The 19,242-nt window shown below is 32.9% G+C and overlaps 1 protein-coding gene across 2 annotated transcripts in view; it reads left to right on the forward strand.

Annotated features, from left to right (window-relative positions):
* The window catches only part of LOC133195956 (metabotropic glutamate receptor-like), a 43,921-nt gene that overhangs the window by 10,950 nt on the left and 13,729 nt on the right, over nucleotides 1-19,242 (forward strand). For both annotated transcript variants that reach the window (XM_061331941.1, XM_061331942.1), the window contains exon 3: nucleotides 408-1,471. In XM_061331941.1, the coding sequence (XP_061187925.1) occupies nucleotides 408-1,471 (1,064 nt within the window). The remainder of the gene's footprint in view (nucleotides 1-407; nucleotides 1,472-19,242) is intronic.

Consider the following 19,242-nt stretch of genomic DNA (forward strand, 5'->3'; position numbering starts at 1 on the left):
GCCCGATAATGAAAAGGAGCATTTCGCGGGTGTGGCCACTTGACAGAGGATGCTTGCTCCTCCATGGCATCTTATCCCATCTCTAATGTTTTTATAAGCCCGTGTTTACTTTGCTCCCAAATCATATTTTTTCAATGGACTTATGAGCTTGATAACTGTTCGTTATCTCCAAATCTTATAAGTAAAATGCGAACAATTTAAGTATAGTTTTCGGGGTAAAATGGGACAAAAAAAGAAATTTTAACGTGAGGCATTTATAAAAGAATAACAGAACATTTATCACATTAATGGTTCTCTCTTATCGGAGTTTCAATGAACCTTAAATTATGTATAATTAATTAAATTATATATAATTCCAGAAGCTGTAATAATGCAAATTTTATATGAATAGTAATGTCCTTTTTCAGATGGTTATGGTGCTCTTGTCAGATTTGACGAAAAGGGTGATGCTATGGGAAGATACAACATCATGAATTTTCAGTGGAATGAAACATCTCATTCCTACCAGTATTCCACCGTAGGAAGCTGGACAGATAGATTGTCGCTAGAAACGGACAAAATCATCTGGGCGGGACGAACCAAGGAGGCACCGTCATCGAGATGTAGCCGACCTTGTAAATTCAACGAAATCAAATTTGTTGGTAAAGATGGTGACACATGCTGTTGGGCCTGCATTAAATGCCAAGAATGGCAGTATCTAAAAGATGAATTTACTTGTGAAGATTGTGGAGAAGCGATGTGGCCAAATACGGATAAACGAGGCTGTCATAGACTTCCGGAACAGCACATAAAAATCGTATCTGTTTACGCCCTGATTCCGGTATTTCTTTCATGCATTGGTTTGATTGTGACATTCACAGTTATCGTTACATTTCTTAAACACAACGACACTCCGGTTGTTATGGCGTCTGGACGCGAACTTAGTTATATGTTATTGAGCGGATGCGTTTTATGTTATTTAGTTACTTTCGTTTTAATTGCTCGCCCGTCGACGATTACATGTGCCATACAGAGAGCGGGAATTGGTCTCGGTTTCTCTGTTATATATTCCTCACTACTCACAAAGACGAACAGAATTTCACGTATATTTGACAGTGCAAGGAAGTCTGCGCGAAGGCCTCCATTTATCAGTCCAAAGTCCCAAATTGTGATTACACTGGTACTTATTTCAATTCAGGTGCTATTCAGCATTGTTTGGCTGGTCTTAGAAAGGCCGGGAACCAGACTCTACACTCCTAAAAATAGACGCAATGAAGTGATTTTAAAATGTAAAACAAATGATATTTCTTTTCTAGTCTCATTGCTTTATAATATAATTCTTATCATCGTGTGTACCCTTTATGCCATAAAGACCAGAAAGATCCCTGAGAATTTCAATGAATCCAAATTCATTGGTTTCGCCATGTATACCACCTGTATCATATGGTTGGCGTTTGTGCCTATATACTTTGGGACTTTAAATTCATTTGAGGTAAGTTTGGTTTTTTTTTAATTTCGAATTACATTCAGGAACTGGAATAGATAATATAGGTTGTGGCATGAAATGCCTGAAGCTTATTTTCTGCACGTCGAGAAAGAAAACGAGGTTAATGAAATTTCCAGCTCAATCAATTTGGAAACTCCTAAGAATTTCAATTAATTGTGGAAACTTGAGCAAGCCATATTACACACTGGGAAAAAAACTATGCATGATGCAAGACTTGGCTTCCTTACAGCATTTATTAAGACACAAAATTCCTTTGATTGATCTGAAAATTGTAAACGTAAATATCGAATGTTCCAAAATAATGTAAATTAATTTACTTCGGTGGGAAAAGAACCCTGGAAGTCTTTAGAGTTAAATTACTGATACAATGTAATTTACCTCAAAAATAAGATTTATTTTGTTACTAGCAGCTGTGCGGCCCAAAAGACGATTATGTTTTAAGACGTTTTTCATCCAATGCTTGCTAAAAATTCTTGTTAGAACGAAATCGGATTAAATCGCATCTTGGAACATATGCATAGTTTATATAATCAATGAAATCATTATATCAGTGGTTGGACACTTTGAAAGATGGAATGGGCTGTGAGAGTTGGGGGTTTAAAAAAAAATCATGACGTAATTATAATTTGGCTATTTTATAATAATAGCATTATTTTTTTAATTATTCATTTTACTATTTATTAATTGTAAATGATGTTACTTGGATATTTTATGTAATAAAAAAGAAACATTGGGAAAAAATCATAGTAAATAATGTCTTCACATAATGGAAATTAAAGTAAATTTTCAATAACTAGTAATGAGATTGTAACCGATAAGTTGTATTCTTTGCAGAATAAAAAGCCATCTAGATTCCATTAATGATATCAAATCTACGAATGATATAGAATAAGTAGGTAAAATTGCATCCATTAATGGATTATGCTTGTTATCTTTAGACAGATTTGTACTTAAATTTAAAATAAATTTCTTATCATAAATTAATGGAATTTATGAACATCCGTAAGTGATATATATATACATGTAATTTGTCTTGTTAGTGGACATTTTGTCATTATATTTAACAAGTTGTTTAATTAATAATGGATGCAAAGGAAATCCACTTAGGTTTCGAAATATCATTAGTTAAGTTTCACAACAACGCTAGAGGACTCAATAAAACTTGGAATTAAAGCGATGCAAAAAGGCATATTTGTCTAAAGTGACGCGGTAAAACGAATTCGATATCTTTCAAAGAATCACCAAGCTTTGAATCGCTTTCAAGAACTTTGGGAAAAAAGTCCAATGCCAAGTCACTTGCGACTGAAGACTACTAAAGTCCGTGAAAATATGATAGGTACGGTAGAAAGGCAAAAAGGTTGCTGAACCCAGGCTCAGAATGTTTAGACAATTCCCTATTGATTTTGAATAAACAATTGCCCAACATACCGTCTAATACTCTTAGGACAGAGTATACCAAACAATCCGCTTAAAATAAAATTTCGTTTTATGCAGTTTCTAAAATTAAAACCTTTTGTTGAACAAAATTGCACGAAACGGAAGCTGAATGGAGTTTGCGACTGTGTTATAGGTGTACAGTTTCAGTAATGTCCCTCATAAATATGTAGACTTTTACAATAACCAGTGAGTAAGTTGGTGGACAATAGGTAAACAATTAGTGATTGCTTTTAGATCTCGTTTGATCGATCGGATGGTTGATCCATGATGTTTTGGGAATGGATAGGTATGATCACAGAATTTGAATGTTCCTTGATTGGCTGCAGATCTGTAGGTCACTGGTCTGAAAAAAAAATTGGGATGGACGACCAGAGAGCCACAGACCCATCCATTGAAAAAAAGTGAATATTCATTGCGCACAGAAAAGTGATCACAGTTATATCTCCATATGATAAAGCTCAAAACACTTACCGTGTGTTCTTAACAATTTTTTTACTACTTTCACAGCAAAAAATTCCCATAACTGTTAAGTAGCTCTTCTGGACCTGAAATGGAGACCTTTGAAATTTCACCTGCTCTTACCGATTTGTAAGTCTTCAGCTGTGAATGGATAAACATACCATTATAAAAGTTCTCAATCCTATAGTGAAATCCCTAGTTTGGGCTATAGGTAATGACTTTTCCTTTAACTCCGATAATAAATGTCCACATTTAACTCAGTGATCAACAATATCTGTAGAGGAAAGTCTTCGAGCGAATAGTGTGGCTGAATCTATACTGAATTTTGACCGTAATGATTGATTGATTGATTGTATGTTGTTTAACGTCCCATTCGAGAATTTTTCACTCATATAGAGACGTCACCATATAACGGTGAAGGGCTTCAAATTTAGACCTTTACTTGGCACTCAGGGCCATTGAGCAGTGAGGGATCTTGCCAACGCCTGCCGTGGTTTTTAAGGTCTCATCGCGGCCGAGTTTCGAACTCACGACCTTCCCATCACAAGCGCTCTACCGACTGAGCTTCAGTGACGGTTTGACCGTGAATATACTTAGGACTAAAATCAAGAAAAAAATCAATAGAAATTCAACAACTCTAACTCTCTAACGTCACCGTCACGTAGCTCATTTGGTAGAGTGCTTGCTCCGTGATAGGAAGACCGTGGGTTCAAGCCCCGGAGGCGAAAAACCTAAGTGAGCGGCATTTTGAAGTGAAAATTGCGGGTCTTTCGGATGAGACTTTAGAAAACGAGGCCCCCTTTCACTACACTCGTTGCCATGCTAAAAAACCCTCACTGCTCAATGGCTGGTATCTGGTAACGTCTCTTATGAGTGAATTAATCTTGCAAGGGACGAAAAACTGCAATCTGTCTGTCTGTCTATCTCTCTCTCTCTCTCTCTCTCTGATTATATTCATATATATTCATAAACAATGGATGATATGAAAGTGCAATAGAAAAACACGTTTACGCGATAGTTTTCTGTTGAAAACTCAATTTATTTTTTTCTTGGAACACATCTTTCATAAATCAATTTCAATCATTGTATGAAATTTCATCTCAGCCCAGTATAGATTAGTTTTAAATTGCTTTAAAAAGCAGGCTCATTAACGCAAATTGCTTGTACAAAAACACGTCTTTATCAAATTTATCAACGATTTGCTTCACAGTAGTGATCATAACATTAATTTTAATCTTTGCAATCTCTCTACTTCCTTATTACCCTGAAGTTATTGCTCTTCATCTTCAAATGTAGGCATACAAGATGAAGAAGCTGCATAGATCAAGATGATTCTTTCTATTACGTTGAAGTGTTTGATGATCTTTATTTGCGACCTTTTAAAGAAAAATATTGATGTGTAAACCATTTTGAAAATTATTAGGTAAAAAGAACATTAGCAGTGTTCGGTTTAATTCAGGCCCGTAGGAAGCAATTTTAGTTGGGGGGGGGGGGGCAGCCAAACATTTTTAAGTTGACAGTCGAGGGGGCACTACCACTGACAAGCAAAAAAAGAAGGTCGTCAACTACCATCAGACGTTTTTATTGAGGGGGCACAAACATATAGTATTTATGTTTACTATAGTAATCTATATATCGGCCATGTAATTAGTACGTGTTTCTGATGTTTTCTATCCACGTATATAATGTTCTACGAGAAGGAATTAATATACAAGTATCTGAAATCGTCGTTTGAAGTTCACTGAATAAAAATTTAATTTGAATATAAAATATTTATAAAACTCTGAAACATGTTAATAATATTGAGTTTTCCATGATAGACCAAAGGATAAATACATGTGAAACGTAAAACATTTTAGAAGTTTTGAATAATTTTTAAGAACTTCGTACGTTTTTTTTTTCAACTATACTCCCACTTTTTAAAGAAATTTTTGGTATATTGTTGGTACATGTATCTTCGTCCTTCCGTCCATCATACTATCCTCTTCCTCGTGCTCCTCTTACATGTATATTTTAAGCAGTTGTCAATCTATCTGCTTTGCAGTATCCTGTAGATGTGCAATGTTTCCAAATTTTTATTTTCAGCAAAGGGGGTGGAGGGGGGGGGGGGCGGGGGGGTTGAACAACGATGTTTCTCTGCATAAACCTTGGTGCAAGAAATTCTTTACATTCTAAGCAGAAGACAATTCATTTTTTGGAATGTTGTTGGTTTTGTTCTGTAGACGTGAAATAAGATTTTGGAATTTATATTTTTATCCCAGAGACTAATTTGAGTCGAAAAAAGATTGATTGATTGTATGTTGTTTTAGTCGGAAAAAGACGTTTTTCTACAAAAAAAAAAGGTTCCCACAACTCTTCATGATAGATAGTGAATGGTGGTGTCCTGTAGATGTGTAATGTCTGTGGAATTTTTATTTCCATCCTCGATGCCAATGGAGGGTTGGAAATCGAGGTTCTTCTGCAAAAACCTGATTTGCAGAACTACTCTTGCATTTTACACAGAAGCCAAATCATTTTTTGGAACAAAACGCCCACTGGAGCTAAAAATTAAAGGAAAAAAATGATGTGTAATTGTAAGGTATAATGTATATTCCATGACATTTTCAAGAATTTATTCATCATCGCTTTTAGAGAAAACAAATGGACAAATTGCAATAAAAATCAAAATCATGATCACTATTTTTTCTTTATTTACATTGTATCAGCAATTAAATTAAAATTAAATGAATCTGCGCCTATTTAATAAGATACGGATGAATAACAGTAAGGTCTCTGAGGCAAGACGGAGAGCCTAATTAGCTCACCTGAGCCGAGGGCTCAAGTGAGCTTTTCTGATCACATTTTGTCTGTAGTCCGTCTGTCCGTCTGTCCGTCCGTCTGTCTGTAAACTTTTCACATTTTCGACTTCTTCTCAAGAACCACTGGGCCAATTTCAACCAAACTTGCCACAAAGTATCCTTGGGTAAAGGGGATTCAAGTTTGTTCAAATGAAGGGCCATGCCCTCTTTCAAGGGGAGATAATAAAGAATTAGTGAAAAATTAATAGCATCTTTTAAAAATCTTCTTCTCAAGAACCACAAAGCCAGGGAAGATGAAACTCATGTGGAAGCATCCTCAGGTAGTGTAGATTCAAGTTTGTTCAAATCATGACCCCCAGGGGTAGGGTGGGGCCACAATGGAGGATCAAAGTTTTACATAGAAATATATGGGAAAAACCTTTAAAAATCTTCTCCTCAAGAACAGCAAAGCCATGATGAGTCATATTTATATGGAAGCATCCTCAGGTAGTGTAAATTCAAGTTTGTTCAAATCATGACCCCCGGGGGTAGGGCGGGGCCACAATGGAGGATCAAAGTTTAACATAGAAATATATGGGAAAAACCTTTAAAAATCTTCTCAAGAACAGCAAAGCCATGATGAGTCATATTTATATGGAAGCATCCTCAGGTAGTGTAAATTCAAGTTTGTTCAAATCATGACCCCCGGGGGTAGGGCAGGGCCACAATGGAGGATCAAAGTTTTACATAGAAATATATGGGAAAAATCTTTAAAAATCTTCTTCTCAAGAACAGCAAAGCCATGATGAGTCATATTTATATGGAAGCATCCTCAGGTAGTGTAGATTCAAGTTTGTTCAAATCATGACCCCTGGGGGTAGGGCGGGGCCCCAAAGGAGGATCAAAGTTTTACATAGAAATATATAGGAAAAATCTTTAAAAATCTTCTTCTCAATAACAGCAAAGCCCTAATTGATCATATTGATATGGAAGCATCCTAAGGTAGTGTAGATTTAAGTATGTCCAAATCATGACCCCTGGGGGTAGGGTGGGGCCCCCAAAGGAGGATAAAAGTTTTACATAGAGATATATAGGAAAAATCTTTAAAAATCTTCTTCTCAAGAACAGCAAAGCCCTGATTGATCATATTTATGTGGAAGTATACTCAGGTAGTGTAGATTCAAGTTTGTTCAAATGTTGCCCCCCTGGGGTTGGGTGGGGCCACAATGGAGGATCAAAGTCTGAAATAGAAATATATAGGAAGATTTCTTCTGATGAAGAACTGCAAAGCCATGATTAGTCATTTTGATATGGAAGCATCATCAGGTAGTGTAAATTCAATTTTGTTCAAATGATGACCCCCGAGGGTAGGGTGGGGCTCAATAGGGGGATAGAAAGTTTTACATAAGAACACATAGAAAAATATTTCTTCTCAAGAACAGAAAAGCTATGTTTAGTCATATTGATATGGAAGCATCTTCAGGTAGTGTAGATTCAAGTTTGTTCAAATGATGACCCCCGAGAGTAGGACGGGGCCACAATGGAGGATCGAATGTTACATAAGAACATATAGAAAAAATATTTTTTCTCAAGAACAGAAAAGCTATGTTTAGTCATATTGATATGGAAGCATCCTCAGGTAGTGTAGATTCCAGTTTGTTCAAATGATGACCCCTGGGATAGGGAGGAGCCACAAGGGGGGATCAAATTTTTACAAAGGAATATATCAGAAATTTTTTAAAAAATCTTCTCAAGTACAACAAAGCCATTTGTTATTTTGACATGGAAGCATCATCAGGTAGTTTAAAATTCAAGCCCCCCCCCCCCCCCCAAGAATCTTTTCAATTCTGAACTGATTTGTGCTTTTGCCTATCCACTGTGCTCAGGTGAGCGATGTGGCCCATGGGCCTCTTGTTTTTTGCATTTAAATTTCAATCCTATCAAAACCTGAAATTCTATTCAGTATTCAATTTCTTGCGTCCTATTTGCCTCTCATATGGTAAATTTGAAATAAACGCATAATTACTATTTTGAGAAAAATTGCTAACCAATAGAAACCAGAGTTCATAGTAACAATTATAAATAAGGCCAATAGAGTAATGGAGTATAATGGAGTAAGGTCAAATCAATTTTCAATTACGGTCGAGGAAGAGATTGCATTGATTGAAAACGCAGACTATGGCATGATACTGTAATTCAGCAGCATGTCTGGTTGTCTTGCAATGAGTATATTAATTTTATTATATGTATATATTATATGTTCTCAACATTATGGGCTAAAGTATATTTATCCTCAGTTATCCAAAATATTCATAATTAATAGATGATAATAATGTAAGTTTATATACCATTTCTTGCAGTAGTTTAAATCGAAAAAATATCTGATTCTCCGTAAGTGCACATGTAATGCACCGATATCAAAACCTTTCAGTCAGTGCACGTATGGAATTTCTTGGATTCATCATCAGTTTGGACGCTTTTGATTCAATAAAACAGGAACATTACCGTAAATTAATTGTTGAAATTGCTCCTTTATCCATTTAATCAACTGTTTTGCTTGAAGGGTCATTTCGTTTGAGTATAATTTCTAAGAGGAGAGGTGATATAGACTGTCTACTTACATAAAACTTTACTGTGTAGAACTCATTCTTCAAGGTCGTTGTACGAGATAAAGTGAGCAGATCATGAAGAGATTAAGATGGTCTTTCACTGCTCAGAAGTGTTTGAACTTTATTGGTGGTGTATTTAATGGGACACTTGCTGTGTGAATGAGTTTGATAATTATTATAGTTAAATGAGAAGTATTAGAATGTGTGGATCGTTAATCGTTTTTGGCACGAGTTTATGTATCAACAAGACTTAACAATTCTAAAAAGAGATATAATACGTACTTTTCCCACTTGCATTTTATGTAAGCATTCATAGTTATTTGGAAAGATTTCATACCGAAAGTATTTGTCAGAAATTGAAAAGTCACTAAACAAATATAATTATACAAAAACAACCAAATTTTGGATATACAACATTGAAGAGGATGTTTCAAGTCAAGAATAAAAAAGAATGTGTTCCAAAAATAACCCGAATGTAGTTTAAATAATGCGCAAGAAGAACAAGATACGGTTTCAATACAAATCTGACTCTGTATTTTTCTAAAATATGAAAGTGATGTAAAAAAAAAAAAAAATAAAAGAAATAAAACTCATGCTTTCTGAATCATTAAAATTCCTTGAAGAAATATCATACAATTTTTTCTCACATGACCTTCTAAATGGTAATTGTGACGTCATAAACTTGTGCATTTTCCCGTATTTTCTTAAAAGGTTGCAGAAGACGTCTATTTCCAATGCAATTTTCTTGCAGATATATAGATCACATGCATCACCCACAAAGATTTTGAGATATGTAATTTTCAAAGAATTCTACACAACATATCCGAAAATTAAAGTGGGCGACGGCTATGGTCACTATTTTCTTAAGGAAAATAACCCTTGAAATGGGTCATTTTGAGACTTTTTCTGTTTTAAGAGAGAAATACATCAAATTAATGACGTAATATTTCCTGAATGGTCCTCCTTGCCATATTTTTTCTTGATTTATCAAAGTCATATATTCAACTCATTTTTAAGCCAGTTTCAAAACTTTTTTAAAACATTAAATTTTTGAGGCACAATAAAGCCAAAACCGTGCCAACTTCTTCATAAAGAAATTTTCAATCTTCTTATGGAAGTAGTGAGGATGTGAATGTAGCTTAACATCACTGACAATGTACGAAGTAAATTAAAATTGTATCTTACTTCTTTTCATTGTCAAAAGCAAAATTTCTGACGTATTAATTTGACCAAATGATGAATCATTATTTAAACACATTGTGTTCTAATTTTGGGATGTTTTTATTTCGCAGGTTTATCATGCTGATCTTTATAACTAAATGACAACTTCATTTGGCAACATATTTCTGTAATTAGTTTTTTTTATAATCATTCAATGATATACATGTATGCAAAAGCGTAATTTTCATTCTACTTTTGAATGCAAATCGATTTCAAGGCCTTGGCAATTCAAAGAAACATTGGACCAGAAACATGAATAATAATGCATCTACATCATGAATGAAAAAAGAAAAGTGCTTCAGAAATGTATTCTGCATGTTCTAATAAGCACACGAAAGTAGTAGAATCTTATATTACGTAACTATAAGCGTTTCTTTAATGTAGGACACGCGACGTATAAAAAGATTCTGAATCGTAAACATTTCCTCCTCTGTCATAACAGAAACATTTTTTAACTCTTTACTTTAACTAGCTGTTATCTTTAAGAGTTTGATTTTATCTCAATGGTTTAAAGGAAGTGGCGCTTTCAAATGCGTAACTGATCTTGAGATCTTAATTTTGTCAAGTGTGTAAAAATTAATTTTAAAAAACAGTATCTATAAAGTAAAAAAAAAAAATGGTTGAAGTATTTATTAAAGTAAAATGATACCCGGTATAACAACTGTAAAGGACGTTACCTACATGCATGCATAGTCCCTTGACAAGCATATTACGTCACAATGAACTGCCTCAGAGGTCAGCACCTGTTGGACACGAGAGCAATGAACATGATAAGTTATCAATACGTGAAAACAGATCTAAAGTAACAGATTTTCATCCACATTCACAAAATATTTATTCCTAACACCTATATTGAATTTGCTCTTGTTTTTTGCAAAATGATTATTACTTATACAGCCATTCATCTTGCTAAGGTATAATTTTTTTTCATATTTTTTGTCTCTTGGTTATGTTGGTATTGGAACATTAAGAGAATCTGTGTAAAGTACTATAATGACAAAATTTATACTCTAAGCAAGGTAAATGGTTGTACAAGTATTCACCATTTCGCAAAAAATTAAAGACGAGCGAATTCAATTTAAGTGTTAGAGATAAATATTTAATGGATATATAAAAAAAAAATCTACCACTCCAGGTCTGTTTTTACATGTTGATTGTTAAATCATCATATTTATGCTCTCGTGTCCAACAGGTTCTTGTCCTCTGCGACACAAAATAAAAAAAAATTCTATTTCCTTTTAGCAACTTCATAATCAGGCATTAAATTCTTCAAGACTTGCGACCAATTAAATTTTGAAAGATGATAAATGCCAGAAATACTCCTTTAACGGCGAATAAGAGGTTCTTTAGCAGGCGTGTGCTCGTGCGACAAAAATAAACTAAACTTGTTTTGCCTCTTGATGACCTTGAAAGTTAAGTACACTTCAGATCTGCCATGCCTTGCCTAACATACTCTAAGCATAGTGACTATTTCTTTTTTAACATCAGAAATATTTAAATTTCTCTGACTGGTACCAAGGGTGGTGGAACCCTAGATACACCATATATATAAACACAGTATGTGTATGTATCTACCAAAAAATTGTCAGGGTTTTGGGTATACATATATAATTTGACAAAATATATATCTCATTAAAAAATAACTTTTTAATTTTCTTATTGTTTAGATGAGAACCTAAAGAGAACCTGTGTAGGTACAGTTCAGACTCCATACTACATGCATAGACTGTACAAAAAAGTGTATTTTGAATAAAAATGTAATTCTTTTTTATATTACATATGTAAATCCAATAATTTGACTATTTTTCTGGTAGAAATGTACATATATTGGATGAATGAGGTGTGAGAGAAATTGCTTTTTTTCTTTCTGTGTATTTGTTTTGTCTATCAATGAAAAAAAATTGTCCCAAGTGAATCTCATTCAAAAAGTTAAGCATGCGAGTTTGGTGATTCCAGGGCTCCCCTACCTTGGCAACATTCAAAGAACTTTTTATATTTCTGGGACAATAAAAAATACTATGTTTCAGTATGTTAGGCATGACGAACCTGAACTGTACTTTACTAAGGTTCCCTCAATTGATCATGAGATCCTTTTTTGTCAAGTTAATTAATTTGAAAAAAAAATTACATGTATCAATAAAGAAAATGAAAAAAATACTGTTACGTCTCAATAAACTGTCTCAGAGGACAGCACCTATTGGACAAGAGAGCATTAGTATGATCAGTTACCAATCAACGTTTGAAAAAAGATCCAGAATAACAGAGTTTTATCCATATCTACTGAATATATATTACTAACACTTATACATGTATTGAATTTCCTCATTTTTTTAATACTTTGGAGAAATGGGCATTACCATTTACACTGACAAGTGTAAAAAGTTTGTCATTAATGTTTATATTATGTCAGGCATAAAGAATCTGAACTGTATCTATAACACTGGTTCTCTCGGGGTTCCAATCTCAAAATTTTCAAGAGTCCAATAAAAGTTTATTTTTGTCTCATAATTACACGCCTGTTAAAAAACCTCTTATTCGTCTTTAAGGGAGTGTTTCTGGCACTTATTATCTTTCAAAGTTTAATTGGTCGCAAGGCTTGAAGATTTTAAAGCCTGATTATGAAGTTTTTATTAGGAGATATTTTTTTTATTTGTTACTTTGATAGAATTATATAATTTTCACATCCGAATCTTGAATAGACTGCACATGATGTAATTTTAGAATTTAGATATGATTAAAGTTTTAAGCATTGCTTTAAATGATATTGTAGATTACACAACTTCAGAGCGTATTGATATCTGTTGAATTCGGGCAATTCATTTCAAGTAGTTTTTTTAAAAAAAAAAAAAAAAAAAAAAAAGAAACATTTATTTGAATGTGGGATGTTTCTGAGACTAATCTGAGAATAACTATAAACATACTGATCATCTCGTTAATGGTTTGGTCAATAAAAAATATCTTTATAGCACTCAATGAACACGACTTTACTTTCACTGAATCTAAAACGCTGTCTTACATTTGAGACGTGAAAATTAAAATTGATGCGGAAAAAAGATATATTTTTGTAAAGTAATTTTGAAAAATCCAAAACAAGATTAGATCAAGGTATATACTTTATTCATTTATATCCCAATGACTTATGATTTTTGATATGCATTTTGACTCTGATTTCTCAAAAAAGATTAATTTATTATAAGTTAGAATGACATTGGTTATGACATTTGTTGCATTTTGCATTAAAATGAATGATGAGAAAGCCTTATTTCTTCTAGTCCTAAATACTAGTACCCTCAATACTATAGAATCTAAAAGTTTCTGAAAATCAGCAATTACAAAATAAAAATACATGTATATAAAATATTAAATATATGTGGAAGTATATAATATGTACAACTAAGTTCTTATGTACGTTTATTCATACAATATTCCGGTAACAGTAAAATATAGGAATCACATAGACTAGTCACCGTAGTTTGTTTGTTGTTTAACTCCCTCTTGAGAATTTTTCATAGTAGCCTTGACCTCAATATTATCAACATTTATATCTTTATATATTTTTTTCTGTGGTCTACTACTTTCACGTACTGTGTATCAAGGGAGTGAAACGAATAGAGCATGTCAATATCATAGTTCCTGATAAATTATAAACATTTTAAAATGTGTGAAAAAAAATCGATTTATACTGACCCAACATTATTAAAAAACACTTTTTATTGTGAGTTTGTGTTTGTTGCATTATTCCATTATTTCAAGGAAATATATGTAAGTAAAAACTGGGTGTCTTCATTTAATTTAATCATACATGGTTTCTTCTATGCGATGAAATTTTGAAGTGTACACTGGAGTATATACGAGTGTGTAGTATGTTTTTTCCCTACAAGATCGTATAGAATACAAGCATACAATGTTAAAATCAGGCAGGCAATTCATTTATGGTAATACAATTCTAGTTTTTAATCAATACCTATTACGGGGATTTACAGATTTGAATTCTATTTATGCATTACATTATGTGGTTGTGGTTTTCAATAATGCTGAATATTGATTATATGGCTATTAATGAAAGACTTAAAACAATGTTACGAATAAGAGAGATGTTAAACAATACAAGTTCTAAAAAAAGTCAATATACCAGCTAATTTCAACTACTCAATCATTGGGAGTTGGACCAGAATTTACTCTTGTAGAAATAATTTAATATATTAGGTTTTCCCTTATTGTGATGGATTTTACGTCCAAATTGAAGCATTGTATCGGGGTTACTTATGGCCATTCCAAAGTGCTGGAATGTGCCTGTTATTCAATTGTGATAAAACGTTACACCATACATCAAAAACAATTTTAGGATAGAAAGATATGATAGGTTATTGATTGGTTGTCTATATATGCACATCTAAACCATAACGATACATGTGCATGGCAATTGTAGATCTTTGTCTCAACATATATTTCACAATTATGACAATTTTTCTTTATTATCATACTACAAGACTATTAAAAGCCCGATACTATTAATCATTTATATCTGGAATTGTTTTACTTAAGAGAAGACTATGAAATTTCAATTCCAATTATTAAGACAATTTTTGCGAATCCTCCACGTTAATCATTAATGTCGATCCTTGCGATTTTTTTTATTTATTTATTTATTTACTTAATATTTATTTATTTACTTTGGTGACAAAAGTCAGATTTTACGCCAACTCTCTCTTGTACGACTAGCGTTATATTTGAAACGATATTATACTACTTTCAGACCTTTAGTTTATGCTTTCATGCATAGCTATTGTACATTAATCTATTATGTTATGTAGGTAAGTAGAAGTACATGCATTCAGTATTGTTGTGTGGAGAGTGTATGGTTTAAGACTCTTGATAGAATGCATCCTAATAGTTTTTTCCCCCTACGTTTTCGTTTTCAACCCTTTTTGTCATTTATCTGACCCTATTATTGCGTGTTGAGTATTGACAATGATTTTCAGACAGAATTGTTCAATTTTTCCTCCCTAATTCTACAGGATGAGCCCCAGAGAAGGGCGAAGTTTATCAAACTTGCATCATATATTGTTATATGTTTTACTCCTGGGCATGTATATAGAACAATTAGCAGACAAATTGTTTGTATGATATGATTATGATGACGACGATCTGAGCTAAAATGATGAAATGAATGCCTTCAGAGTCCAGGATATTTGGTTAAGTTTCTAATGCTTCTTTAATGTATTAAAATCTTAGGAAATTTATTTTTTTTTTACTTTTTGGTAAAAGTATAAAAAAAAAATGAAATAAATAAGGGCGAAGCTGTGAATTCACAGCGAATTTAATAGTGTAGAAAACAGCTTGGACGAAATTAAGTTGTGATCCTGTAATTCACATGCTTGCAAAAATATTTGTCAGATAAAGAGACAATTGCCAATTTTTTTAATCTTTATTTTGAAAGACAATGTGTAGGATAAACAATTATGGATATCAAATAGTTTGATACTCCATTTGAAACAAAAACACAATGTTACACACATTTTCTAACATATTTAATGAACATAATATAAGAAAAAGGAAAATCAGCTGACACCCTCTTCTCGAATTTGTTCCATTTCTCCTCTCTCTCTAGTTAGTCAGCATACAGATTCCTTCACTTATCGTAGAATAGTTAAAGCATGGAAACAATGTTTTCCTGCCTCAAAGAATGTTTACTTAAACACATCTTTAGACATCTTTAGAAGATTAATCTGTCTAAAATTAACTATGTCAAAACAGCAGATATGTTGGGCATCTGTCCTAACCTTTGCTCAAGTGTAATCAGTATTGAAACGCATTTGCTGTATCCGTCATTCTATATTTTTGTAAATAATTAGTCGAAATTTTCCCATATTTATTTATTTACCAAAGGATACGTTACTATAGCTATAGCATGATAGTCTGAAAGAATTGGAATGGGTGTAGTTAGAAGATTGTTGTTTTAAATATATTGAATACATTAGATTGGACTGAATAAATAAATAGTCGAGTTTTTTTTTTATTAACGTACTGAATTATGTCAATGTTAAATAGCATACAGATAAAGATATTATTTCAGTAGCGTTTGATTTGATCCATGAATGTCCCCACAAAATAAAACTATTTGTGATGAATTTGCAATCTCTTACTGTAGCTGTAAAGTGGAACAAAAAGCTCCTTTGAAATGTCATAGAAGACTGGTTGTTAAAAAATTGCAATTATTCTTTCCTTCAAAATATTTTTCTTAATTTAGTTTATATGTGTTTGTGTTCACTTGCTGCACAGCTAAACCAGTGATTGATTGACATTCTTATTGAAGACCCTAAGCAAACTTTTGATTAAGTTAAAATGAAACGTCTGTGAAATCCCATTATTTGGTATCTGTCAACCATATGATCAATTATACCAGCCATGTCATGATTTGAATCATTCAAAGAGAGCAAAATTGGATATTCTAGGCCATAAAAAGAGTTTGATATTTGAATTCGCACTTAATCAATTTCTTGAGAGTTTAATTTGTACAATTTGATATATTCAGAGAGTTCACATTAATAATCTATTTTTGGACTTTCTCTAAAAACAGAGGTGGGATCAAGAGCCATGAAGGAGTAAGCATTCCCGTCGACCTGTTACACCTGCCGTGTACTCTTTGTAATGACCGGGAATACGGAGAAATCCGTAATAAATAATGGCCTACAATTCTAACAATCTGTTTGAAAGACATCAGTCTACATTAGAGCTAACGAAAGATTGTATTTGCAAAGAAGGTCGTTGTATCGAACTCTCAATTTGCGAAATTGCGAAATCAAACGAGATTATAAATACCATAGTATCGTAGGCTTGTTTGTCAGTAGCCTGCCTCGTTTTAGAAACTGTTCGAAGTGATGAAACGATTCGATAAATATGGTGTAGGGACTTTCTCTGTCAAGAAATTAATGCTGATTTTATTTAATCTTGGCTTCATGATTTAAATGCTTGATTATCCTTAAAAAGAGTACTATTGCAAACCATTGTTTAGTAAACAATATCAAAGTATTCAAATTCTTGTAATTATATAAATTAAAGTGTCAAATATATTAAGTTTTTGCTATAGTGAAACAAATTGTTTTTATCTATGATTTCTATTTGTTACATCTCATTTATTCAGCCTTCCTAACTACAATTTTAGATATTAAAAGAAAATACTTCTTGCATCTTAAAACATTTCCCAAGATATCAACATTGATATATAATTTGAGAAAACTCAATGCTATTATTCTCCAAAACGTTGATTTTTCATAGAAAATTTAAGTAGCATAGTAACATATTTGATAAATCAAAGTATCATTGTAAATTAGCTGCAGAACTGTAGCTCTTTGGTTGAGAAAATTCGGACAGAATTTTCTCAACCAGAGAGCTACAATTCTGCAGCTACATTGTAAATCAAAGAATGTATATGTACTAGTATAGTAAACTGTTGTCAGGGTATGCTTGTTAACTATGCTCAGCTTGTGTCTATACTGATTTGATACTGCCAAAGCCTCTTGGAAGGAGCACTGATTGAGGTGCAAGAGGTACACTGTATATGTACTGGAAACTGATATAATGTTGCTCAATATTGCATTCTTAGCTTTTAAATTGTAAATATTTACACATACGAATCCCACATCTAGAATTTCCGGGGATCCGTGTTTTATACCCTGTTCATAGATTTGTATTGTTTGTATATTTTTTGAGATCGATCAATTGTTTATATCTTAACCTTTTTCATGTTATATTAAAAGAGAAACATTTAGCATTTTATGTAAGGATTTCAACGGACTGCCAGGCAAGAATTCCATGGCGCGTGATACAAGAAATTATGCATAAATTCGGGAACATATATCCTTGTTAAGCAATCTAATCACAGTGCTTTTGCCTCATTAACTTTCTTAGAAAGCGAGCAATACGTAAGTAAATTTCTTTTCAGCATACATAATACCTCGCGTTTTTTGCTTCCTTAGACTTTGTAATTTTGGGGTAAAGCCCTCGTAAATTTTCATGTAATTGATTTACACATGAAGAAACCGGTTCATTTGATCCGTGATATTATGTATCTAATGGAGTCTCTTCTATAAAATCCTGTAATAACATGCAATGATTATAATTCTGCTTCAATGTTTATCTATACTTTATGAGATACTTAAATTCGTAATGAGAATCTCAAACACTATCTATTTCATCTCTCTCTGTGTGTTATTCAGCTTAAAGTTTATGATCTGAACTTTACATCTTCTGGCTTACGAGTGAAGTTCCGTCTTCAAAAATAGCCTTTTTTTGTGTGCATGTCATTACGTTTTTAACCTGTGATAAACAGGTTCTCCTTAGTTTTGATGTTTATTGCCATTTCCGTCTTCTCTCGTTCCATCATTATGACTGTGCTTCAACTTACTTGGTAAAGGGTACTAGTTGTTGACAAGAGCAGTTACAGTATTTATTCATTCTTAGCCTTTTACAAAATTGAGTAATAAAAATTTTTTCACCCATGCAAAAAAAAAAATGTTAATTTAGTTAGGCGTACATTGGGTGATTTAAGTATAGTTACAGAAAGTAGAGTAGAACATGTCACGCAAAACGATGATATTAAACAGTAAATAAAGTTCTCAGTCACTAAAATATTTTCAACTCATATAACAATACATCCATATATAAAAGCGAATGTTTGCAAAATGATTTCTAAAAGAGAAAGAAATTCCTCTACACAGTTCTCTTAATATTGGACATGAAAATTACAATATTTCTTTGTTAGTATGAAATACATGAAGATGACGAACAATATTCAAGCTCAGAAGTCCATTTAACCAATACAAATCAGGAGCAGAGCAAACACGACCTCTAAATCATTAGAGGAGGGATCAGATGCCATTGAGGAGTCAAACCCGCCGTGTGCTCCTTGTCTTGATAGGGAAATAACGGGAAAATCCGTAGACATAATGGTCTAATAATAAGCATGAAAAACGTCAGTCAGTATTCGACTTAACGATTGATTGTATTTGCTGACAAGGTCATTGTATCGACCATAGAACTTACGAAATGATGACTTTAAACTAGACTGTTGATATTCTTGTTTCATCGACTGTTTGTCAATAACTTACCTCTTTTTAGAAATTTTTAAACGTAGAGCATTCTCTTGCGTATCGAATTGACTAAGAGATATAAACCCCGTATTCATGTGATAATGGTATATTGCTGCATAAGTAAGGGAAGTTGACGATTGAAAAGTAAATGCCATCACGTT

The sequence above is a fragment of the Saccostrea echinata genome, unplaced genomic scaffold (genome assembly GCF_033153115.1).
Source record: "Saccostrea echinata isolate AGI-Se365-2 ecotype Australia unplaced genomic scaffold, CSIRO_AGI_Sech_v1 ptg000029l, whole genome shotgun sequence".
Classification (NCBI taxonomy): Eukaryota; Metazoa; Mollusca; class Bivalvia; order Ostreida; family Ostreidae; genus Saccostrea; species Saccostrea echinata.